General features: G+C 40.3%; 1 protein-coding gene across 1 annotated transcript in view; it reads right to left on the bottom strand.

The window, feature by feature from the left end:
* Positions 1-998: 998 nt before the first annotated feature.
* Positions 999-26137, bottom strand: part of LOC149245181 (exocyst complex component EXO84C-like) — a 106545-nt gene continuing 81406 nt past the window's right edge. The window contains exons 4-8 of the mRNA XM_089457697.1: positions 2971-3495; positions 2662-2850; positions 2328-2464; positions 1826-2215; positions 999-1731 (exon numbers count right to left, since the gene is read on the bottom strand). Of these exons, the coding sequence (XP_089313823.1) occupies positions 1867-2215; positions 2328-2464; positions 2662-2850; positions 2971-3495 (1200 nt within the window). The 3' untranslated portion in view covers positions 999-1731; positions 1826-1866. The remainder of the gene's footprint in view (positions 1732-1825; positions 2216-2327; positions 2465-2661; positions 2851-2970; positions 3496-26137) is intronic.

Raw genomic sequence — 26137 nt, forward strand, 5'->3', positions numbered from 1 at the left:
GTATCACGGGACTTATGGTGGCGTTGAAAAACCAATGCTTTTGGCCTAAAATTAAAAACAATATGATGAGTTATGTGGCAAGATGTTTGGAGTCTGGACAGCTAGGAGGTTAAGTTGGAACATCAACATCCCACGTGTGCGACGAATACCTCATTTTTTAGTATGAAAAATCTAGGGGATGTACCCTTCCAAACAGAATTCCCCAGATAGTCCCCAGACACTGCAGTTAAGGAAACACAAAATACATGTCCCCCAAGGGTGGGAAGACGTTCCCATGTAACACTGCAAAAGCTTTTAGGCAATGTTTTCTTGCCCAAACCTTCCTCTCATCGTAGTTTAAAGACTCAACTTGTGCTAAAATTTTCCCTGAGAGTACACAATTTTCACTCAATCAACCTTGTTAGTGAATCAATCACCCTTTTGGCATGTTCAACTTAGAATTATGTCAAACCTTCCTCTCATCATAGTTTAAAGACTCAACTTGTGCTAAAATTTTCCCTGAGAGTACACAATTTTCACTCCAATCAACCTTGTTTGTGAATCAATCACTCTTTTGGCATGTTCAACTTAGAATTATGTCAATAGTATTATGTCCATATATGTAGCATTGGAAAGAGCGCAGCATACAACAAATGCAAAGCCAACAACAACGAATGCTCTATAGCATTGCTTTGTAGAAGGATGGAAAAGAAATTGTAGGCAACAACAATGATATTGCTGAAAGGAATTATATAACCTTTAACACAAACAATAAGAATTGCTGAATCATAGTCTAGTTGGGATGAAGCAGAAAATTTATAAAGGGGACAATTATCCTTTATTTCTCAATTAAATATTCTTCCGGATATTATATTTATATGAAAGGATTTATTGTAAATTTTTCAATCAAAATTTGACCATTTTTATGCTATATAGCAACCATTAACATACAAGCTTTGAAGACTATTGAGATACAAATGTTTGAATGGTATCAGCATAAAATCCCATGAAAACCCATCTCTATGTCGCTGATATCTTGTAACTGGAACCCGTTGAAGAAGCAGTTAAACTGCCAAAATGTAGCCTGTGCGTGTATGTATTCTTGAAATTCTAATGGGCCACCAGTGTCGTCCCAGTGAGCAATCTTCCAATATTTGTAATCCCATTTTCAGGTATAATTCCAAGCCAACATAAGAAGAATAAATATGATAAGACCTCGAAGAAGCCATAGCATGAACGTTCCACAATGTTAAAAGACCTATTGGTATTTGACAAACGGTACCTTCAAATCATGATAGAGGTAGCCTCTCAAATCCATGTCCATGCAATTAAACGTGGATTTTGACTTCACCCTTGCAATTGTCCTATTTTATTCAGCTTTTTGGCAGTTTAATCTCCAGCTTCCATATCCTAAACATGATATTTACACTATCCATAGCTATAAATAGTGTTTTGTGGATAATTCCTCTCCACATCATTCAACTTTCTAGCAGTTCAATCTCCAGCTATGATTTCCCTCTGCACAAAACTTGCACTATCCATATCCATAAATAGTGGCAGTTGGAAAAGGCCACTCTTAACATTTGATTGCATCATTGCACCAGCTTTTAGCATGCGAATCAGCTCTTTGCAGGAAGTCTGCCAGTCAAAAATTAGAGCGCTTCCAATTTATGTCATGAAAGCCTCTGAACTTATGAAAGTTCTTATCCATTAAATTCCATAAGGTTTGGCATGAACTCTCCTGAAGTTGGCCTACGGAAACAACCCAAAATGTAAATGAGTTCTAAGTTACTTAAGATGAAAATAAACAAGAAAAAAGCTTCTCTGCGAGATGGATAGTTTTTACCTGGGACCACTATCTTATCAAGATTCAGGGTCTTTATGATATTAAGGGCTCTCATCTCCTTCCATTTTCGCTGAAACAAAAGAATCTACAGATACCGAACTTGATGGACTGCCAGGAATTTGATCAGGTTCTTTGTAAAATAATTTAATGGGATTTGTGTCAGGTTTCCCAGTTTCATTGGTTTTTTGAACAAGTTCTCCATCAGGCTGTGAATAAACTTCTCCATCAGATACCCTCTCAGGCATAAGTTGTCCATCATGCTCTCTATCAATTTCTATGTCCAGGATACTTGCAGCTTCCCCTTCCAGATTGTTATATGATCCCTCCCTACGAAGCTTGCCAATAGCTGCCTCAGCAGTATCAATAAACCATTCATCCTCTGGCAGGGCACTAGAATCAGCAAAAGTAGTGTTATCTCTTCAATGATTCATCCAAAGTAATCAATCTAATTAACAATCACAAAGAAAGAGGGATAGCCACTCTAATCCTACAAAGCAATTACCTGTTTAGGTCTATTCCTCTTGCAGTAAATGCACTGATAGCACGAGTTATTATGGATGACACACTTTGAATGATATGTCTAGAGGAATAACAACCAGACTTTGCAATTTGACTTACAAAGCGCATATCCAATATAAACTGATCCATTAACAACAAATCAATAGTCATCAGAAGACGCACTAAGAAATATCAAATGAAAACTGTGAATCATAACTCTAGTCTCTGCATGTAAATAAGACATAGGAATATTTCATGACTAATTTGTACAATATCAACACTTCAGAATTCTTATATGAATGGATGGCAGATAAGGACGGGTTACATCCAAACCATACCTGCTGTAATCCAAATGGACTTAGGGATGCTGAATCGTCCTCAATCACTTCCCAGAAGTCCTGATCATTCGATAACCAAAGTATGACTGTCTCTGTCAGCCTTGTAAGCAATTGCTTCACCACCTTGTCTCTTCCAACCAACACAATTGCAGCAAGCTGTGCAAGCTCATTCAATTTCATGAATAATGCCTGTACATGCACCATCTATATTTTAGAAAAATACTCATGTCTATAACTTTCAAAAGCTTTCATGAATAAAGTCTTTTATTTTTTTATCTAGATGAAGAAAGATAAATAAAGCTGGCCAACCTGGAAAGGCAAAGAGGGCATTGCATCTGCATCCCAAAATAAATCCTCATTCTTCCCATTTAGATATGTAGTTCCAGTCAATTGCACAGTGCCTTCTCTAGAATATATAAGGCCAAGGGCATATTGCCGACAAAAATGATCTCTCAGTCTGTCTGCTATACGTTGAAAATGGCGTCTCCAATCCTTCAGTTCTACAGGGAGTGATGCAAGCTGCTCTGTTGCTGCTGTTTTGCATGTGCCTTCTTGGTTTTCAGTTTGTTGTCCCAAAACTTTTGAGATAGCAAGTGGTACCAGTTCATCAGCAAGGGCTGATGCATTTCCCAAAAGGGCAAGCTGTTGAGCCTCTGTTTCCGCACAAATCAAATTAGAGTTATCTCTGAACTCTGTGCTATTTTCATCTTCCGAGGTACAGGGTATAGCTCCCATACAAGTGTTTATATAGCTATCGAAAAGGCAAGCAAGCCCATTCAGAATACTTCCTCCAAAGTGCACAATTGTGAATGGGGTCAAGCATTCTATGATGTCCTGCAAAGAGAGAAATTTCTATAAACCAATTATCTAGGTATTAAATATCCATTCTAATGACTTTTCTGTGGACAATTAGTAAATTACAAGTAATAACACACTACTGCCAATGTGCCCACCACTGAACATTCCAGGGTTCTTATATTTGCTTCACCTAATTTAATTCTTATATACTGTTCTATGACATTGGAAAATTTAAATGTCAATACTAAATAGTTCCGGACACGAAATCCAACTGATTCCTCTTCCTGCAACCATTTAATAACCAGTAGCAACATTGCTTGCTTCCTTTTACCCACAAATTTTGACTAAGACAAAATGTGGGCTATCTAAAAAAAGGGGTAAAGTAGGATGGCCATTCTACTTCACAAGTCTGATGTCAAACTACCATTTATTGCAGCAGATGGAAGTTAATGGGAGTTTGAACCACCACCAGCATCAAATAATACTCTCCGCTGGGGAACAATGTGCAATATCTTTCAGTCTGATCAACAAATTAGGACCCCTTAAATGTTACCTGAGATTTGCAAGAATCGAGGAGAGGACTACAGATTAGAAAGTAGCAGTGTTCTTCAGCTGAAAAGAGCAACTCTGTTTCCTGTCCAATGTTATGGGCACCCTGGAAGGACACCGACTTACAGTATCCCACTGCAGAAGGTGTTCTATGGATCTTTAAATTATGAAAGACAGAGAGGATAGAGGATTTCCAGATATATAGTGCTGTGTTCAATTCTACCATGGTCACAAGACCTGGGAATGTTTCATAGCAACAGTGTTCAGGAAGTGAAGCAGAGGGAAAATGGGTGTCATCAGCTGAGCAGCTCACTATTCTGATGTCTTATTCTCCTCCTTCGTTTTTTGAACAAGTTTGCATGGTGTTCGGATTAGTAATCCAGCTGCATTAAATGTCTTTCCTATCTCAAAACTTAGACTGGCTTGCTTGGAAACACAGCTGACATGGATTGAATTATGCTCAAAAAAATTCCCCCCCAGTTTAGGCCTGTAGCCTCTTGCAGACCTGCAGCCCAAAAATCAGAGCAAATGCTCTCATGAGTCTACTTCATATGAACTGCAATATGAACTACTCTTGAGAGCACTTGCTCTGATTTTTGCGCCGCAGGTCTGCAAGATACTACAGGTCTAAACTGGGTCGAATATCTTTGAGCTTAGTTCAATTCATGTCAGCTGTGTTTCCAAGCAAGCGCAGGAATAGGAACCCAAGAATAAATGAGGCCTAGGCCAACCTATCAATCATTATTTTGAAATCTGAGCCAACCTGTGATGTATAATAGGGTAGGGCCAACTTTTTGAAGTTCAATAATCAAGTGGCAGGACCAACCCCTTTTTGTCACCCAAATTAATGTTGTTTGAAGCACCGACTTCACCCATTTTGGAAGCCCTTGCCCTAGTAGACTCTGAGCAGCCCTTTTAAAGGAACTTTGGGCCATGATTTTTGTTGAAAATAATACCAAGGAGAGGTGCTACTAGGCATTTATTCCTTTTAGCCTAGTAGACACATTAATGACTTTTGACTTGGTGACATTTATGAGTTATATTAATGTCATGGATGGAAGAGATACTTAAAAGTGGTGTAACATGTACTTTTCTAATATTAAAGTCACTTGCTCTTTATAAAGTGACTTTATGTGTAAAGTACTAAGTTCACTTTCTAATATTAAAGTGAGCTGGGAAATTCTATTTATGAGAAAACTAGAAAGAAGTATACAACTTGAAAAAAGTACTAGGAGGCTTTTAAGTAAAGGGGCCAAAATATGAAGGTAGTCACTTGGGAAAAGAGATCTCAACCACACATCTTGAGATTTGGAGATTAAATCTCAACCATTGAATCCTAGGGTTAGGGATTCAATCTTTTCCAAAAGACAAAAGGAGAAAAGGGAGGCTCATTCCTCACTACACACTTGAGAGGAGAGAAGAAGAGAGGAGAAATGCGAGGAGAGTTTGGAGCTTGAGGAGGAGAACTCGAATTCCTAAGCAAAGGAGGCAGCTACACCAGCGCAGAAATCAAGGAGAAGGGAAGCCATATACCAGCACAAAATTCGAGGCAAAGAGAGCCAAGAGTTTTGAGGTAAAAGCTGCACGGTTTCTGAGGCAAACAGCAGCACGAATTCCAAGATTTCTGGGCACGCAATCTGAGGGCATTCAGCTCCTGTTTGACCCGAAATTCCAGGCACGAGTTTTGAGGAAGCTGATAAGTGGCAGCACATAAATCGAGGCTCAGACCAGCGCAGATTTTGAGGCACTGCATGCTGTTTCAGGCACAGAATTTGAGGCATCCACAGCACAGATTTCGAGGCTGACTTGGCACAGAATTCAATGTTGATTTGGCACAGATATTGAGGCTGATTTATGGGCACAGAAATCAAGGAGCTGAGCTGTGTAAAAATGCAGAAAATTCTGGGCACTTGAAATTGTGAAAATCTGAAAAATATCAGTGGGCACAATTTTTCCAGATTTGCATTTAAAGCTTCAGCAAAAGGGAGATAAGTATTGTGATTAATTTTATGTACTTAGACTAATTTCTCAAGCAATAAAATCCTCCTTTGAAGACCGGTTTTCCCCAAAAGGCTGTGGGGTTTTTTCCGGGGTCACCTTGACCAAAAATAAGTGTCTCTCATGCTTGAATGCTTGCATAAATTTTAATTTAATTACAGCTGTTAGGAAATGTGAAAAATAGTAGAAGCACTCATTAAATGTTTACAATGAATGCATACTGAAAATTATATCAGCATGACAAAACATGTGGGTTGGGTCAAATAAACACTTGCAAAATTGTAAACTGGGGTTGGGGTGCAGATCATTAAATTTCTACATGGTATCAGAGCTTAGTTGAGCCAAGTTGAGGCTCAAATCTACATTTTTAATCAGCTGATAAAGGGGGCAACAAGCTTCAAACAGTGAACCATATGTTTGAAACTTTGCCAGAAACCCAAAGATTTCAGCAGTTCAGAGGGAGAGTGATTTTGGATTCAGTTTTGCTTCATTTGGTTGGTTGTGGGGTCATGGCTACTGGGTTGAGAGTAGAGGACAGATTGGTGGGGCCTGAAAATTTTGGCCCATGGAAGGAGAGGATCATGCTTTTACTGGAGGATGTGGAAGTGTGGGATATTGTACGAGCAGTTGTACAACCGCCCACTGATCCAGCTCTATTGGTAGAGTTTACTAAGAAAAATGTGAAAGCAAAGAGGATCCTTCTAGATGCCATCAAGGATCATCTGTTCCCTCATGTTTCAAGAATGACATATGCATATCAGATGTGGGAGTCCTTAGTCTCTTTGCACTAGAGTTCTAATGAGAACAGGAAGATGGTGTTGAGACAAAAATTACGCAACACCGAGATGACCAAGACTAACAGTTTACATCTTTACTCACCAAAGTCTCACAAGTGAAAGAAGAATTGGTTGTTGTTGGAGAGACTATTTCAGAGGAACAGTTGGTTCGCTTTGCTTTAGAGAGGTTCACTGAGAAGTGGGATAGTTTTATCCATAGCTTGGTGGCGAGAGAGCATTTTCCTGGATGGAGGAGGATGTGGGATGATTTCATTCAAGAGGAGATCAGGAGAAGCATGCACAATGGCAGCAAGAGTGGTGGGGGAGGTCAAGAGGAGAATGTTGCTCTTGCAGCGAAGGGCAAGAGGACAAAGAAGATTAGGAAGGGGTCTTCTAGTGGAGCAAAGCAAGATAAGGGGAAGCAGAAGGCTAAGGAGAAGGACATGAGCAAAGTGAAATGCTTTGCTTGTGGGAAGATGGGTCATTATGTCGTACAGTGTTCCAACAAGAAGGGTAAGAAGAAACAAGGATTTGCAGCTACATCAGATGTGGATGAGTTTGCAGCTATGTTTGACACAGAGTGTGCTTTGGTAGTGAGTTTATCCACTCATGTCACATCTTCATGTGCATGGTTCATAGACAATGGAGCATCTTGCCATATGACCGGAGTTAGAGAGCACTTCACGAGTCTTTTGGAGGATGACATTGACTTGGAGGTTGTGGTTGGCAACAACTCCAAAGTCAAGGCAACATGTATGGGGACAATTTCATTTCAGAGGGAGTCATTACCCCCTTTGAAGGTGACTAATGTTCTTTATGTTCCAGGGTTGAAGAAGAGTTTGATATCAATTTCCATCTTGGAGGACAAGGGGTATGAGGTATTGTTCCGAAAGGGACAAGTGTTATTGTATCCTAGAGGATCCAATATCGAGTCTGCTCGTGTGATTGGAGCTCGCAGCGGGAGACTATACAGACTCATGTTTCAGCCTCTTCGAGCTATGGTGGCTCAGACCAATAGTAGTGGTTTATGTGAGTTGTGGCACAGGAGGATGGCCCACTTGCACCATGGAGCTTTCAGGATGTTGAGGGAGATGGTTACCAGGTTGCCAGACTTCAGCACTGATCATCATGATGTGTGCAGGGGGTGTGCTTTGGGAAAGTACACCAAGACACCTTTCCAGAGCAGTGACAGTAGAGTTGCAGGTGTCCTTGATTTGATTCATTATGATGTATGTGGTCCCATGTCTCATTGAGTGGATATGAGTACTATGTGACATTCATTGATGACCACTCGAGGAGGACCTAGATTTACTTTCTGAAGACCAAGGATGAGGTCTTCCGGCGATTCCAAGAGTTTAAGGCTCTTGTGGAGAACCAGACAAGGAGGAAGATCAGGGTGTTGAGATCAGACAATGGGGGAGAGTACACTTCAGTAGAGATGAGAGAATTTTGTGGGAGTGTCGGCATAAAGAGGGAGCTCATTGTGCCTTATAACCCTCAGCAAAATGGGGTGGCAGAGAGGAAGAACAAGACCATTGTGGGTGCAGCTAGAGCGATGCTACATGATCAAAGTTTACCTTTCTTCTTGTGGGTCAAGGCAGTTAACACTGTTGTTTATTTGCAGAACCGAAGCCCACACAGAGTCTTGGGGAACAAGACTCCTGAGGAGATATATACCGGCAAGAAGCCAAAAGTTGGGCACATCAGGATTTTTGGGTGCCTTACATATTCACATGTCCCTGAGGAGAAGAGGACGAAGCTGGAACCCACAGCAGAGAGAGGTATACTGATGGGTTACAGCGAGACCAGCAAAGCCTACCGCATATACCTTCCTACACAGAGGAAGATTGTCTTGAGGCGAGATGTGAGATTTGAGGAGGTCTAAGGAGATTGATCAGGTAGAGCAGTAGTCTCCTCAACGTGGGGCCCCACCACAAGTTTCAGGAGCATCAGGGGGTACACTAGGATCAGGAGGTTCACCTTCTTCAGGGGTGACAGGTTCACAGAGCACAGCATTGCTTGGTACCGGATCACCTAATGCAAGTTCATCGGGCACGATATCTCAAATTCCAGGATCTCCTTTGGTTATTACAGAGCCTTCCTCGCCAGGAGGAGAGGCAACAGGTGAGGATTTTCCCATACCTCCACATGAGACTACTGTAGGGAAGAGGAAGCCAAGATGGCTTCAGGAGACCTTGAAGGAGGTATATTGATGGGTTACAGCCATAGTATTAAAATTTGGCCGATTCGAAACGGAAACGGCCGAGTTGATCCGTTTCATTGCCCAGAAATGTGACTCGGTGGAGGAAACGGTTCAGTAGGCCGAGTCATGGCTGACTCGGCCAACTCGGCCGTTTCCGCATTGACTCGGCCGAGTCATAACCAGTGGCCTGTAATCCCATCAAAACAGCGATTTGACATTTTTTTAATGAAATTTTGAAGTGTTTGCTGATTGGTTTGGACTCCAATGTGTTTTATGAATTAGTTAAATGTTATTTGGAGTCCATTTCCCCCTCCCAAACCCTATTTAACACACTCAAATGCTCTCTACTATTGATATGCTATTCAAATTTCATGGTAATGTTAAATTCTTAAAGTGAAAGTGACATTCTCTTTAATCTTCATTTTCATCCTTTTACTTAAATTTTTAACATTACCATGAAATGACTCAGGATGTTTGAGAGTGGTTTCGGCCTCATTGGATTTCATATGGAGAAAGTAGAATTTTAGATTTCATTCAAAATCCAGCAGACTTATCAGTTTTTCAGGATTTCAGGATTGGAGGATTGCAATGTTTCCATAGAATTTGGTCATGTATTAGGGTATGGAACTCGTATTTAATCAAGAGCACCAATCCCTCTATGTACCTTGATGTTAGTGACATTGGTTGTCGAACTCCTCTAGGATTCGCTCCCAAACCAGGAGCTTCTGAAAATGTCGCTCTCGCTCCCGTTTTCGCTCTCGCTCCCCACTTTCGCTCCTGCTCCCAAGTAACACTGAGCCAGATGATGTTGGCAACTCTAGCAGTAGCCAGGGCCCAGTAGTACTAGTCACAAACTTTTGTTGTAGAGGCCATTTATAGCCTCCTTGGTTATGTATTTTTGTTTTGATCTTTATATCATCATCGTGTATGTATTGGACAATGCACTGGGTGCCATTTTGATATAATGGATATATTCATGAGCCTACTTTGATCATATGTTGTCTTCTATTTATATTCTAATGCTGTGTGTTTGGAAACATGAATGAAAATCTTTAAAATTATGTGTTTTTATAAAAAATAAATATTTAATGTGTTTTTTACAACGACCGAGTCATTGAAATCGAGCCGGCCGAGTCGATACCGAGTCAGAATCGGAGTCGGAGTCGACCCTCGGCCGAGTCGGAGTCGGAGTCGAAGTTTTAAAACATTGGTTACAGCAAGACCAGCAGAGCCTATCACATATACCTTCCTGCACAAAGGAAGATTTTCTTGAGGCGAGATGTGAGATTTGAGGAGGAGAGGGCTTTGAGGAATTCTCGGGAGATTGATCAGGTAGAGCAGCAGAATCCTCAACGAGGGGCCACACCAGAGGTTTCAGAAGCATCAGGTGGTACACCAGAATCAAAAGGTTCACCTTCTTCAGGGGTGACAGGTTCACAAAGCACAGCTTTTCCTGGTACCGAATCACCTAATGCAAGTTCATCGAACACAGTACCTCATTTTTCAGGATCTCCTTTGGTTGGTACAGAGCCTTCCTTGCCAAGAGGAGAAGCACCAAATGAGGATTTTCACATACCTCCACATGAGACTACTGCAGGGAAGAGGAAGCCAAGATGGCTTCGGGAGACCTTGAAGGAGGCTCAGAAGGCAATGGGGAGACCCAAGTGGTCAGTGAGGGAGAGCAGTCTGCCAAAGAGGTTGGGTGGCTTCTTGGCAAACGTTGTAGATACAAAGCTAGCTTGTTTTAAGGAGGCCGCTAGATAGTAGATCTGGAGGGATGCCATGATGGAGGAATATTCTTCTATCATGAAGAATGATGTCTGGGAGGTAGTGCCACGTCTTGATGGGAAGTCAGTTGTGATTTCCAGGTGGCTCTACAAGATCAAGCATGCTGCAGATGGCAGCATTGAGAAGTTCAAAGCTCGGTTTGTGGTGTCGGGGTTCTCACAGGTAGAGGGAGTTGACTATGAGGAGACCTTTGCACCTGTTGCTCGTTATACTTCCATTAGAGCAGTTATATCTATAGCAGCTAAGATGGGATGGCGGATTCACCAGATGGATGTGAAGACCACCTTTCTCAATGGTGTTATACAAGAGGAGGTGTACATTGAGCAGCCTGAGGGCTTTGAGTTGCATGGGAGTGATTCTCATGTATGTAGGTTGAAGAAAGCCTTGTATGGACTGAAGCAGGCACCGAGGGCATGGTACGAGAGGATAGATGCCTACTTGCAGTAGCTAGGTTTCCAGAAGAGTGATCCAGCTCCAAACTTATACTTTGTTTTGGTAGGTGACGATCCACTCACTCTGGTACTGTATGTGGATGACTTGTTTATTACGAGAGAAGAAAGTCTCATCTAGCATCGCAAGAGAGATCTTGCTTCAGAGTTTGATATCACTGATATGGGGTTGATGCATTATTACTTGGGGATGGAGGTTTCGCAAGAGGATGGGCACATCTTTGTGGGCCAGGGCAAGTATGCAGGAGATATCTTGAGGAGGTTCCATATGGATGGTTGCAAGCCTATGGCTACTCCTATGATCACCAACTGGAAGAAAATACATGATGTTGATCCTGAGTTGGTGGATCCCACTTTGTATCATCAGCTGATCAGTTCATTGATATATCTGGTCAACACTAGACCAGATATTTGTTTTGCAGTCAATACATTGAGTCAGTATATGATGGGGCCTAGGGGAGTACACTGGGTGGTTGCAAAACATGTGTTGAGATACTTGCAGGATACAATGGATTATGGGTTGGACTATGACAGATGTGATGGGGTCAGATTGACTGGTTGCATAGACTCAGATTGGGCTCACAGTGTCAGTGACCGGAAGAGCACTTCTGGATATTGTTTCTCATTGAGCTCAGCAGTTGTGTCATGGTCAGTAGGAAACAAAAGTCAGTGGCGTTGAGCAGCACAAAGGCAGAGTACATGGCAGCTAGTCAGGCAGGATGCGAGGCATTATGGCTTCACAAGATGCTTCATGGACTATTTGGTCAGATGTTGAGACCAACTACAATTTACTGTGACAATCAAAGTTGTATTAAACTCTCTGAGAATCCAGTATTTCACGATCGGTCAAAGCATATAGAGATCAAATACCACTTCATCAAAGACTGGGTTCAACGAGGGGCTGTGAAGCTTGAGTATATATCTACTGATGAGCAAGTAGCAGACATTCTCACCAAGTCTTTGCCAAGAGGCAAGCATGTCTTTTTCAGAGACAGGATGGGAGTGGTGAGCAACACCTTCCTCAGTAAGAGGGAGTGTTGAAAATAATACCAAGGAAAAGTGTTACTAAGCATTTATCTCTTTTAACCTAGTAGACACATTAATGACTTTTGACTTGGTGACATTTATGAATTATATTAATGTCATGGATGGAAGAGATACTTAAAAGTGGTGTACCATGTATATTTATAATATTAAAATCACTTTCTCTTTATAAAGTGACTTTATGTGTAAATTACTAAGTTCATTTTTCTAATATTAAAGTGAGTTGAGAAAATCACTTTATGAGAAAATTAGAAAAAGGTATACAACTTGAAAAAGGTACTAGGAGGCTTTAAGTAAAGAGGGCAAAGTATGAGGGGGGTCACCTGGGAAAAGTGATCTCAACCACACATCTTGAGATTTGGAGATTAAATCTCAACCATTGAATCCTAGGGTTAGGGATTCAATCTTTTCCAAAAGACAAAAGGAGAAAAGGGAGGCTCATTCCTCACTTCACACTTGAGAGGAGTAGAGAAGAAGAGGAGAGGAGAGATGCAAGGAGAGTTTGGAGCTTGAGGACGAGAGCTCGAATTCCTAGGCAAAGGAGGCAACTACACCAGTGCAGGAATCGAGAAGAAGGGCAGCCATATACCAGCATGAAATTAGAGGCAAAGAGAGGCACGAGTTACGAGGTAAAAGGCTGCATGGTTTCTGAGGAAAACAGCAGCACGAAATCTGAGGGCATTCAGCTGCTGTTTTGCCCGAAATTCCAGGCACGAGTTTTGAGGCAGCGGATCAGTGGCAGCACAGAAATCGAGGTTCAGACCAGCACAGATTTCAAGGCACTGCATGCTGTTTCAGGCACAGAATTTGAGGCATCCACAGCACATATTTCAAGGCACTGCATGCTGTTTCAGGCACAGAATTTGAGGCATTCACAGCACAGATTTCAAGGCACTGCATGCTGTTTCAGGCACAGAATTTGAGGCATCCACAGCACAGATTTCGAGGCTGACTTGGCACAGAATTCAAGGCTGATTTGGCACAGATTTCGAGGCTGATTTCTGGGCACAGAAATCAAGGAGCTGAGCTGTGTAAAAATGCAGAAAATTCTGGGCACTTGAAATTGTGAAAATCTGAAAAATATCAGTGGCCACAATATTTCCAGATTTGCATTTAAATCTCCAGCAAAAGGGAGATAAGTACTGTGATTAATTTTATGTACTTGACTAATTTCTCAAGCAATAAAATCCTCCTTTGAAGACCAGTTTTCCCGAAAAGGCTGTGGGGTTTTCTCCAGGGTCACCTTGACCAAAAATAAGTGTCTTTCATGCTTGAATGCTTGCATAAATTTTAATTTAATTACAGCTGTTAGGGAATGTGAACAATAGTAGAAGCATTCATTAAATGTTTATAATGAATGCATACTGAAAATTATATCAGCATGACAAAACATGTGGGTTGGGTCAAATAAACACTTGCAAAATTGTAAACTGGGGTTGGGGTGCATATCATTAAATTTCTACAATTTTGTTGAAATTTTGTAGCTACGGTTGGTATTTAAGTCAACAAAGTCAAAGTAAAACCAATATTATTTTACTGTTCATGTAAGCTCCAAAACTGTCAGGTCAGCCCCACCAGTTGAAGGGGTTTGATCCTTGGTCAAGAATCAAAAGTTCAAAACCCACATGATTGGACACACATATATATTGACATTTTGAGTCTTTAACAATTCACTTGGCATTGATTCGGATCTGACAAAAGAGCAATTAGTCATCTGTTGAATGTTCACATGTGTGAAGGAGCAGAAGAAGTCTGAGCTGACCATCGAATTCTGGACTGAAGTTTGACTCATTGACCAGCATTGACTTTGGCATTTCTGGGCTGCTTTTACCTGGAATGTTTAACTGGTTATTGGACCAAATATTCTGGGCATCTTTTACTGGATGTTAACCAAATCTCTGGGCAGAAAGCAGGGCATTGACTGAACCTGTTTGACCATCGTTGACTACAGGTCAACTGTGGCAGTTTGACTAAATTATCTGAGGGAGTTGCAGGGCCGAAATTTGGCCTCTTTGACCACAGTTGACAAGAAGCAACAGAGGTCAAATTTTGGCCTGTTGACCAGATTTGACTAGCTGAACAAAAGTCTGACTTTTCTCTCTCCTTTGACCAGGTTTGATAACTTGACTATATTTGACCGGAAAATTCAGATGTACATTTGATTGAATTGGATAATTTCACCTAAGAAAAGATTGTTGGGTTTTTCCCTGGTTTGGATCTCCCCAAGATAAATTTTTGAGTCTCTTGTACATCTTTATTTTTACTGTGATCTCTACTGCCCTACTGCATTTATGGTTTAAATTTTCTGAAGTAATTATCTGGCAGAAAATTATGCTTGTCTTAATTGCACCTTAAAAATCAACAGATTTAAGAGCATTCGTGCCGCCGGAAGCCCAATTGAGGAATGTGAGATGGTTTTGAGTTACATTTGGACAATGGTACTTACAGGGTTCGTATATCCACATTGTGTGAAGGAAGCCAGCCCTTTTGGGAGCTTTTGGAGGTTGAGTGTCACTTGGAAAAGCCCCTCTTGGATGGTGCTGTGAGAGTATGAGCTTGTGTGCCCACTTTGGAAGGTTTTGATGGCCGTTTTCAAGGTTGATTGAAGATTGCATGCTTTGAAGGGCCTTTGGAGGCCGGGTGCGGAACCAACATCACTTTCTTTCTCCTTATTTGTGGATAAGGGTCACTTTTGTGGGCTTATGCCGCTTAATTTTTGTACATGTGGCACGAGTGCCCCTCAAATTATGCAATTTAGTCTAATTAGTTGCTCAAGAGGGGCCTTTTGCCCCTCCTTAGCCTAAAATAGGGGATTTTAGCTTAGAAAATATTATTTTATTCCAGAATTTTGCTCAGCACTCAGAGGTTCACATGGTATTGTATCATCAACTATGATGCAAAGACATTACAAACCAAGGAAAAAGACATCAAACCCTTCCATAAATGTGATTTTCTAAAGGAAATGTGATATATATATATATATATATATATTGATTAGTGAAGAGACATGGCCTAAGGAAAAGACATATCTCAACTAAAGGACACGACTCTTAATCAAAGGGTACTCTCACTTAAGTATTTATAAGGGACCCTCAGTTGTAATCCAATAATATCATTTTCTCATATATTTATTCAATATATACTATTTTATCCTGAAATGGATTTCTTAATATTTCAATGCTTTGGATATCCAATGGGTGAGTTAGATTGGTTGTCACGGACCAAGGTAGCCTAAAGTAATTTCTGGTGCAAAGATTATCTTTAGAAGTGCAACAAAAATGGGTAGCAAAAAAGCAAGTTGGTTTTGACATAATCTACAAAAAATGAAAAGGACAATGTGGTAGCAAATGCTCTTTTATAATAGAAGAATCCTCGAGTTTATATTCTATTACATCTTCTATTTCTATGTGGTTGGAAGAAGCTCACCATGAATGGTAAAATAACTACAATAATAGATAGAAAATCCAATGTAAAAAGCTAAGTTACCGGATCTGGCATCGAGAGGGTGAAGAATGGCGGTTCCACGGATTTGAAACGAATCCGGATTCAAATCTGCCAAAATACGGCTAAAATACGTATGGTGCAGATTTTGTTATTTAAGAAACGTTTCATTGACGGAGGAAACGGATCCCGAGCCAAATTTGTCAAGTTGTTGGAACCGCCCAAACGGGTGACTGTTTGTCGCTTTAAGTTTACCTTTTGGGCTGACTGTTTGTCGCTTTTGGTTTACGGTTTTTTGGTTTTAGGTTTTACTTTTAGTTTTATAAACGTGGTCCCTCCCCTTTGTCCGCACTCACACTGAATATCCCACCCAGCAATTGTTGAATATTGAACTGGGCCCTGCTCCATACAGCAACAGTGAGCATAGCGACATAGCCATCGAACAAGCCGTCGCTAGTCGGGACAAAGCCATCGAGGAAGTCGTCGTCAGTCAGCCGTCGCCGCCAGCCAAGAATGCTGTTGTCAGTCAACCGTTGTCGCCACACTACCGTCAATCAGTCGTTGCCCCCGCCAGGAACGCTTAGCCACTGTGCTCAGCCACCGCCTTGTTGCTGCCCGTTGTTGCTCAACTGATAGGTTAAAATTTTATATTTTAAATGTCATATAAAATACACAACAAATGGTCCACTTTTTATTTTTTATTTTTTTTGGAAGGTCGATTGTATGTTTTTTTGTTTTTTTAAAGCACTGCAAATGCCAAATGGTGGATTGTATAGTCGCAAATGCTATGTTAGGATATTCCGACACATAGGCAATAGTTAAGTACAACTTGGTCTAGTATAGAGTTAGGTATAGAGTTAGGTAAAGTGTGTTTTTTTACCTTGTACATTTTGTAACTTACAATCCGACGGTCACGATATGTAGTGATCTGACGGTTCATTCTCTCCTCGGTATTACTGACACTTGATCCGTGGCTTGACACCCGATTGGTCCATGATTTCTATTTAAAGCGCATGGAGGGTCATTTGTAGGGTAATCCGTCTATGATAGAAGCTTATGTAAATTTTCATTCTTTTATTAATAAATTGCCTGAAGTGGTCGCGTTGGCTCAGGCCGTGGACTGTTTCCCTCTTTGAGGGTTTTAACCACGTCAAAAATACTGGTGTATTGATCTGCGATCTGGTTGTGAGCGGTGTCCTTTGGTGTTCTGTCTGATAAACTTACCCTGTAAATTCCTACATGGTATCGGAGCTATTTGAGGGCCGCGTCCGTTGGTGATCCAAATCTGACGCCGATAGAACTGCATCCGACTGCCGTTTCCTAGATCTACTGTTTCTGACTGCTTTCGGGCCGAGAGGACTGCTCTGTTGTGTTGGGAGCATCTGTTCCAGTGAGGAACCCCTTTCGTTTCACGCGAAAAGGTTTTCGGTAGCCCTAGCTGTGTCATTTTTAAGATCTGGAGGTATACAGTGTTTATTTGCAGTTTACAGTTATTTTCTCTCTGTTTATTTCGGTTTCGGTTTATTTACCTTTTTTTATTACTGGATCTATACCTTTCATTTCTGCGTATGCTCTTTGCCCTGCGACTCTGTGCGATCTGGGCAAATCAGAAACAGAAAGGAATGATTTTTCTCATGCGTATGATCTTTTCCCTACGCCTTAGTGTGATCTCGGAAAATCAAAAACATTGAGGAAAATATTTAGTTTCCGGCTAAAGCTAACTTTGAGCCGCAAGGTTCATTTTTTTAAATATTTAGTTTTTCGGCTAAAGCTAACTTCGAGCCGTAAGGTTCGTTTTCTTTGCATGTCCGTGTTGGGTTTTGTGTTTTTTGTTTTGTAGGGAAAAAGAGCCTTCTCAAAGCAAGCACGCAACCCAAAGCATCAACCCCTCTCTCTCTCTCTCTCTCTCTCTCTCTCAAATTTTTTGTATAGCTCAATTGGTTCAAAGCTATTCTAAGAGAGTAGAGGTTTTGGGTTCAAATCTCCTTTTTGTGAGGGCGGATTTTTCATTTCCGCACATTCCCGCACTTCATCGGCATCTTCAACAACTTTTTCTCAAAAAGCCATAACTTCTTCATCCGGAAGCCGTTTTCAGCGCCGTTTTTTTTAAACCGGCCTAATTTTTCGAGATCTATCCATTGGAACACTTAGCTTCAGCATCTTTAGCTTCAGTTTCAATTGAAATGGAAAGTCAATACCAAGTTACCCTTGACAGCACCAACTACTTCCAATGGTTGTCCTACATTGAGGATTTACTTAGAAGTAAAGGTCTCTACAGAATAGCCTCAGGCCAAGAAAAGAAACCGAAGGATGAAGATAAGGCTGCTAAATGGGAAAATAGGCAAGATCAAGCACGTGGATTGATAGGGATGTTTAATTCTCCATATCTTAGATTCCATATTGCATAACTTGATACTCCTGATGAAGCAATGAAACAAATCAATAAAGTTTTTGGGATTAAAAATGAACTTAGAGCCCATCAACTTGAAAATGAGTTGCTTACATTGGACCCTAATAATTTTTCTTGCATTGAAGATTTCTTGTCCAAGTTCAAGACCCTTAGATATCTCTTCGAAGGTGTTAAGGTTAAGAAAGAAGATAGTAACCTTATCTATTCTATTCTTACTAAGTTGGGACCAGCCTACTCTATGTTTGTTTCCACCTTCCATTCTACAAGAGAAGCCTTCATTTCTCAAGGAACAGACTACAAGTCCCCTTCCTTTGACTCTTTTTGTGATTCTTTAATAAGAGAACAAGAAAAACTCTTACACCTTGGTCTTCTTAATCTTGGAAACTCTTCCAAGAAAGCGTTAGCCGCCAGCAGCAACCAAATTCAAAGAATCCTAAGAAGTCATATCCTAAAAAGAATGGTCCTAAACCAAACAAGGGTCCTAAGCAATCTCAGCCTCAAAATGAAAAATCATTTCAACAAAATGATAAGACAAATAAAAACAAATGGAAGAAGACTGATAGACATTGCAACTTTTGTAACCGAGATGGCCACTTAGAATCCAAATGCTTTAAGAAAATGGAAGCCTTGGAAGCAGCAATGAAGAAACATAACATCCATTTGGAGCAATCTTCAACTTCAACTTCATCTTCAGAAATGGCACTTTCTGAATGTGGTTGTCAATCTCGGTCTGGCTATGCACTAAATGTATCTTCTTCTTCTCATTCTCATGAGTGGCTCATTGATTCTGGAGTTTCTTATCACATGGCCAAAAACAAAGCCATGTTTTCTTCTTTAAATGATTGTAACACCAAAAATATATATGTTGGTGATGATAGATCCTCTTAGTGTTGTAGGGACTGGAACTGTTCATCTAGACAATGGTCAGTTTAATGATGTATTATGTGTTCCAACCTTATCCTGCAACCTTCTATCTGTATATCAGATAACTCATTCAAGTGAAGGTAAAATCGTTGAATTTTCACCTCATGATGTTGTAATCAAGGACCTAAGAGATCCTAAACAGATTTTAGCTACTGGCATTGTTGATGATTCTACAAGGTTGTATAAGTTTCACAACTTTGGGTCATCAAATCTTCCCTCAGTATTTGTTGCTCATAACGATGAAGTGAGCAAACTTTGGCATGAGCGATTTGGTCACTTAAACTATCGCTCCCTTCAGCATATATGTAAAGAAGATATGGTGACTGGTCTTCCTATGGTATCTTGCAGAGATGGTGTTTGTTCCGGATGTCTACTCGGAAAACATCATCGGGACAGTTTTGAAAAACGTGCCTCTTGGCACGCCTCAGCCCCTTTACAGCTTGTGCATAGTGATTTATGTGGTCCACTTCCAGTTGTTTCCTTCTTTGGCTGCAAGTATTTCTTAACTTTCATTGATGATTTCTCCAGACGCACTTGGGTATACTTCTTAAAACTCAAGAGTGAAGTATTCGACACATTTTTGGCCTTCAAGGCCTTTGTTGAAAAACAATCTGGACATCAAATTCTTAAGCTAAGATCTGATAATGGCGGAGAATATGTTAAAAACACATTCATCAACTTTTGCACTGGGAATGGAATTCAAATGCAACATATTGTTCCATATACTCCACAACAAAATGGTGTAGCTGAAAGGAAGAATCGCACCTTAAAGGAAATGGCTAATTGTATGCTACAATCTAAAGGACTTGGTCTTAGTTTTTGGGCAGAAGCAATTAACTGTGCAAATTACATAATAAATAACAACTCCTACTAAGGCTTTAAAGAATATCACTCCAGAAGAAGCATGGAGCTCAATCAAACCAGATGTAAGTCACTTTCGTGTTTTTGGAAGTGAAGCGTGGGCACATATTCCAGATGAAAAGCATAAAGCTTTAGAACCTAAAAGTGAAAAATGTACTTTTGTTGGATATTCTGAAGATGTCAAAGGCTATAGACTTATTCCATTTAAGTCCAAAAATGTTATCATTAGAAGAGATGTAAAATTTGATGAAAATATATCGGCCTGCGAGCCTAATTCGGCGGATGTGCCACCTCTCCCTATCTCTTCTACTTTTGAAAACATTTCTTCTTCAGATGATGAAAGTGAGGATGACAATCCTCCCCCTCCATCTCAGGATCCTCCTTCAGCTCCTCAGCTTCCAAAATGGGTTCGTGCTACTCGAGATGCAGCAGGTGATCTTGCCGGTGACCCTACAGATCAGCGACGCACACGTTCTCAGTTTGACAAAGCCTCTTCTCTACTGGCTCAAGCTCCAGTAAATTATGATCCTGACACTTTTGCAGAAGCTTCAGGCCATCCAGATTGGGAAGCAGCTATGAATGAAGAATATCATTCATTATTGGCAAATGATACATGGGATCTTGTTCCTCTACCAAAGGGACGAAAACTTGATAGATGCAAATGGGTTTACAAAACCAGGTATGGACCAGATGGGAAAGTTGATAAACATAAAGCTCGTCTTGTTGCTAAAGGTTTTTCATAGGTTGAAGGCATTGACTACACTGAAACCTTCTCCCCTATTGCCAAAATGAACTCTATCCGCCTTGTTCTTTCCCTTGCTGCCTCGTTCAAATGGGAAGTCCATCAGATGGATGTTAAATCTGCCTTCTTGCATGGGGACTTGCATGAAGAAATCTACATGGAACAACCTATTGGCTTCATAAAAACAGACTCCAGCCTTGTATGTCGGCTTAAGAAATCCCTTTATGGTCTCAAGCAAGCTCCTCGAGCTTGGTATGCCAAAATGGATAGCTTTCTTTTAGAATCTGGCTTTCCTAGGTGTCATTCTGACAATACTGTCTACACCAAGAAAGTGGGCAAGTCTCTTATCATTCTTGTTCTTTATGTTGATGATCTTATCCTTACCGGTAGTGATCCCAACCTTATAAACCATGTGAAGTCTAGCCTCAAAAGGAAGTTTGAAATGACAGACTTAAGACACTTACATTATTTTCTCGATCTTCAAGTCTTGCAATCCAAGGAAGGTATTTCCCTTCCCAATCCAAGTATGCCTATGATATTCTACGCCATTTTCACATGGAAGACTGCAAGCCAGCCCCTTCTCCCTTTCAGTCTGGAGTCAAACTTTCAGTCACTTGTACTTTTCCTGAAGTTGATGCTACCTTATGCCGTCAACTTGTAGGAAAACTTCTGTATCTAACCCATACTCGACCTGACCTTTCCTTTGTCGTTGGCCTTGTTGCTCGGTTTATGCAAAACCCATGTGAAAGTCATTGGAAAGCAGTTAAAAGAATACTTCGTTATGTTTGAGGTACAGTTCAGTTTGGAATTCATTACAGTGCCGAAGCATCTCCTCTATTGGTTGGTTTCACTGATTCCAATTGGGCTGGTGACCCTGATGATCGGAAGTCTACTGCCGGTTATGTGTTCACTCTTGGTTCAGGACCTATTACATGGGCTTGCAAGAAACAAGGTGCCATTTATCTTTCATCAGCAGAAGCAGAGTATTGTGGTGCCGTAGAAGCTAGTAAGGAAGCCTTGTGGCTTCGTCAGATCCTGTCAAAGTTTGGCTTTCAGCAGCAGCAGCCGACTACATTTTGGTGTGATAATCAAAGTGTCATTCAACTATGCAAAGATCCAATCCAACATCAGCGCAGCAAACACATTGAACTGCACATGCACTTCATCAGAAAGCTCATTCACGACCATGTTCTTGAAGTGCAATATTATTCAACAGATGATCAAGTTGCAGACATCTTCACAAAGGCTCTCACAGAGGCGAAGTTCACTAAACTTCGATTTATGGTTGGAGTTCAGGAAGTTGTCACTAAGGGGGGATAGGCTCTAGTGCCTCCTTCCTTTTCCTATTGTGTCATATTTGTAAATCCTTCAATCCTATCCCAAGTTGTTCTTAAGGGGGGATGTTAGGATATTCCGACACATAGGAAATAGTTAAGTACAACTTGGTCTACTATAGAGTTAGGTATAGAGTTAGGTAAAGTGTGTTTCTTTACCTTGTACATTTTGTAACTTACAATCCGACAGTCACGATATGTAGTGATCCGACGGTTCATTCTCTCCTCGGTATTACCGACACTTGATCCGTGGCTTGACACCCGATTGGTCCATGATTTCTATTTAAAGCGCATAGAGGGTCATTTGTAGGGTAATCTGTCTATGAGAGAAGCTTATGTAAATTTTCATTCTTTTATTAATAAATTGCCTGAAGTGGCCACGTTGGCTCAGGCCGTGGACTGTTTCCCTCTTTGAGGGTTTTAACCACGTCAAAAATACTGGTGTATTGATCTGCGATCTGGTTGTAAGCGGTGTCCTTTGGTGTTCTGTCTGAGGAACTTACCCTGTAAATTCCTACATGCTAAATGGTCGATTTTAATTTTTTTGTTTTTGTTTTTAAAGGCAAATGCCAAATAGTCGATTTTTTTATTTTGTTTTGAAAGGCCTACAAAATTCAAATGCCAAATAGTATTATAATTATTATATTATATAACAACAAATAGTAGATTTATAATAATAGTATATTAGTATTCTCTTTATTTAATATTAATATATATTTTATTGTTCCCTCTTATATAATATAAAGATATAATATATATTATATATCTTTAATAATGATTTTTTATAAAGTTATAAACTTATATAATTAATAATTATATTTCATATTATGATATTTGTCATCTCTAGCATGTATATAGATATATGTTATATAATCAATAATTATAGAGTGTCCACTGTCTACTATTTAATTAATAGCTCTAAAGTGTTTTTTAAAATTTAAAAAATATTATTATTATTACTATTATTATGCGTGACATATCCTTGTCGTATCTGGATTTTGGATTCTCAAAAAACTGGCAGATCCGGATTCGTATCTGTATCCATATCTTGGTAACATAGGTAAAAAGGAACGGATGAACTCTATGGAACATTGGGAAATGGAAAAGAGATATACTTTGGCAAGAGGGTATAATATTTTTATGCCCTCAGTCTAAGTTGAAGCCTCAAATATTGAGGAAGTCTCATGACTCTCCGGCGGTAGGTCATTCAAAGTTCCTTAAAACATATCAAAAGATCAAAAAAATATTCTTTTCAATAAGAAATGATGAAATATATTCAGAAATTTGTAAGAGAATTTCAGTTTTTCCAAAGAAATCAAGGAGAGACGGAAAAATCTTTAGGGTCACTTCAGCCATTACACATACCTAATCAAATATCGGCAAATATATCAATGGACCTCATTACAAGTTTATCAAAATCTGAAGATAAGGATACCATTTTCATAGTCATTAATCAACTCGAAATATGCACATTTTTGTGGAATTCAAAGTACATATACAGCAAGACATGTGCCAAAAGCATTCATGAAGGAAATTCTGTTGAAATTTGGTACCAGAGGACAGGTGGTTCCCTTAGGCTTTGATCTTTGGCCTAGGGAAAAGGGTCCAAAAGAATTTAATTTTTCTCCTAAAGTGACTTTGTAATTTTTTTTATAAAGTTAAATCTAATTTAAAAGTGACTTTAAGTGATAAAGTTACTAAGTCTAATTTTAAAGTGACTTTTATAAAGTCAATGAAAAATTAGAAAGGAAAAGTGACTTTGGAAATAAATGACTAAGTGGGTCTTTATTAAAGTGGGGTGAATTAAAAAATAAAAAGTGAGATTTAAATGAACATTTAATCTCAGCCTTAGATCTCAATCTATTTCAGCCATTGGATTTAGGGATCACCCAAAAGTCACTTGGATCACCCAAAAGTCACTTGGGGTTAGAGTACAGGAGGAAAAGGTCATTCATTCTTTCATGAGCAGATTGGGAGAAAGAGAGAAAAAGAGATTTCTGAGCAAGTAGGAGAAGGAGACAGCAGCTTGGCACACATTCCAAAGCAGCAGTTGAGCAGATTTGTACAGCTGATTCAGCACACAGTGAAAGGCAAATTTTGGCACGATTTTCAAGGAGTGGTTTGCACAAAAAATGAGCAGTTTGTTGATTTTTCTGCACGCAAAACGAGGGTCGTACAGCGCATTTATTGCAGTCCGTACAACGCATTTAATGTTGGTCGTGCAGCAACATTTAATGCTGAAAGTGGGCACAAAAATCGAGGAGGCCATACAGCATTTATTGCTGTCTTGTTTGTTGTAATTTCCAGTTTGCTGTGAGGCATGGGAAAAGAGATAAGTTGTAAATTTGCTTGCTGATTTTTTTGCTGAATAATTCTCATTGTAAAAAGGCAATTTTCATAAATAAAGAAGAGCTCTCAAACTAGTTTTCCCCAAGAGTTGTAGGGGGTTTTTCTAGGGTCAAGTTGACCAAAAATCTCAGTGTTTAAATGTGTTTTAATGGTTGTTTATTACTGCTGATTTTTATTTCTGCAATTTCCAGCATTCTGTAAAATTTCCAGAATTTGTGTTTCCAGCAATATTTATTTTTTTCAGCTTGTTAAATGTATGGTTATGGGAAAGGGCATTTAACTACATGGGAGAAATAAGGTGAAACTGAAAACCGGGGTGGGAAAACAGAAATTTCTACATAGTATCAGAGCTTGAGTGCTGAAGGACAGTTTGGGACAGCAAAAGGAAAAATTACAGCTGTTGATTTTTCACTCAGAAAATTCCAACAAGCTGATTTTTTCATAAACAACAATTTTATCTTTACTACAGCAGTGCTATTTTCAGTTTTAGGACAGCAGGATGTCATTGGGATTGAGGGTGGAGGATAGATTGGATGGGCATACAAATTACAGCATTTGGAAGGAGAGAATGCAGAGTATCTTTGGGGAGGCAGAAGTCTGGGATATCATGGTGCATACCACACAGAACCCTGTTGTTGTGCCTACTGATGCTACTCAGTTGACAGCTTATAATAAAAAGAACAACAAGGATAAGAGGTTGATTCTAGACGGAATCAAAGACCATTGCATTCTTCATGTGAGAGGAAAGAGCAATGCCCATGAGATGTGGACAGCATTGTCCAATCTCTACCAGAGTACTAATGAGAACCGGAAGATGGTCCTGAAGGAGAAGTTGAAGAACATTAAGATGGGTAATGATAGTGCAGCTGGATATCTCACAAAGATTACTAATGTGAGAAGTTGGCAACGATTGGAGAGGCCATTCCACCCATTGAGTTGGTGCGGATTGTAGTGAATGGCCTCCCCCGTTCATGGTTGAACTTTGCTGATGGGGTTTGTGCATGTGAGACCCTTCCCACATGGAAGAGGTTTTGGGGTGATTGCATTCATACAGAGATCAAGAAAGGTCAGCTTGGGGCAGCCAAGTCAGTTGAGCAGGATGAGGATGTAGCACTGGTGGCAAGAGGCAAGAAAAGCAAAGAGAAGAAGCAGGCTTCCACAAGCAGTGGTGGGGGCAAAGGCAAAGGTAAAGGTAAACAGGGTAACACACAGAAGGACTATTCCAAGGTGAAGTGTTGGAATTGTCAAAAGATGGGACACTATGCAGTTGTGTGTCCGGAGAAGAAGAAGAAGAATGGGAAGGACTAGGACGTGGCAGCTTCAGCAGAGATTGAGGACTTTGCAGGTCGTTTTGACCAGGAGTTTGCGTTCACTACGTGTGAGTCCTCTAGTGCAGGATCACCTGCCACAAAGGTTCAGAGAGAGCATGTTTTTCCCTCGATTAGCGGAGCATTTTCAGGTATCTGGTATGTGGACAGTGGGGCTTCACGTCACATGACAGGAGTCCGTGAGTACTTCTCAGAGCTTTTAGAGAGTGGCACTGATATAGAGGTAGTACTCGGTGATGACAGAGTTGTTAGAGCAGCCGAGGTGGAGACACTGACATTTCAGAGGGAGTCCAAACCTCCCTTGAAAGTGTCAGATGTTCTTTATGTGCCAGGGATGAGGAAGAACCTCATAGCCGTCTCAGCTTTGGAGGACAGAGGATATGAGGTATTGTTCAGGGGAGGACAGGTGTTGATGTATCCCAGGGGCACTCCAGCTGATTCAGCTAGAGTGATAGGTGTATGCCATGCAAAGGTGTACAAGT

Source organism: Pinus tabuliformis, chromosome 7 (genome assembly GCF_031772625.1).
Source record: "Pinus tabuliformis cultivar Carrire ecotype Pingquan chromosome 7, CPIR1, whole genome shotgun sequence".
Lineage (NCBI taxonomy): Eukaryota > Viridiplantae > Streptophyta > Pinopsida > Pinales > Pinaceae > Pinus > Pinus tabuliformis.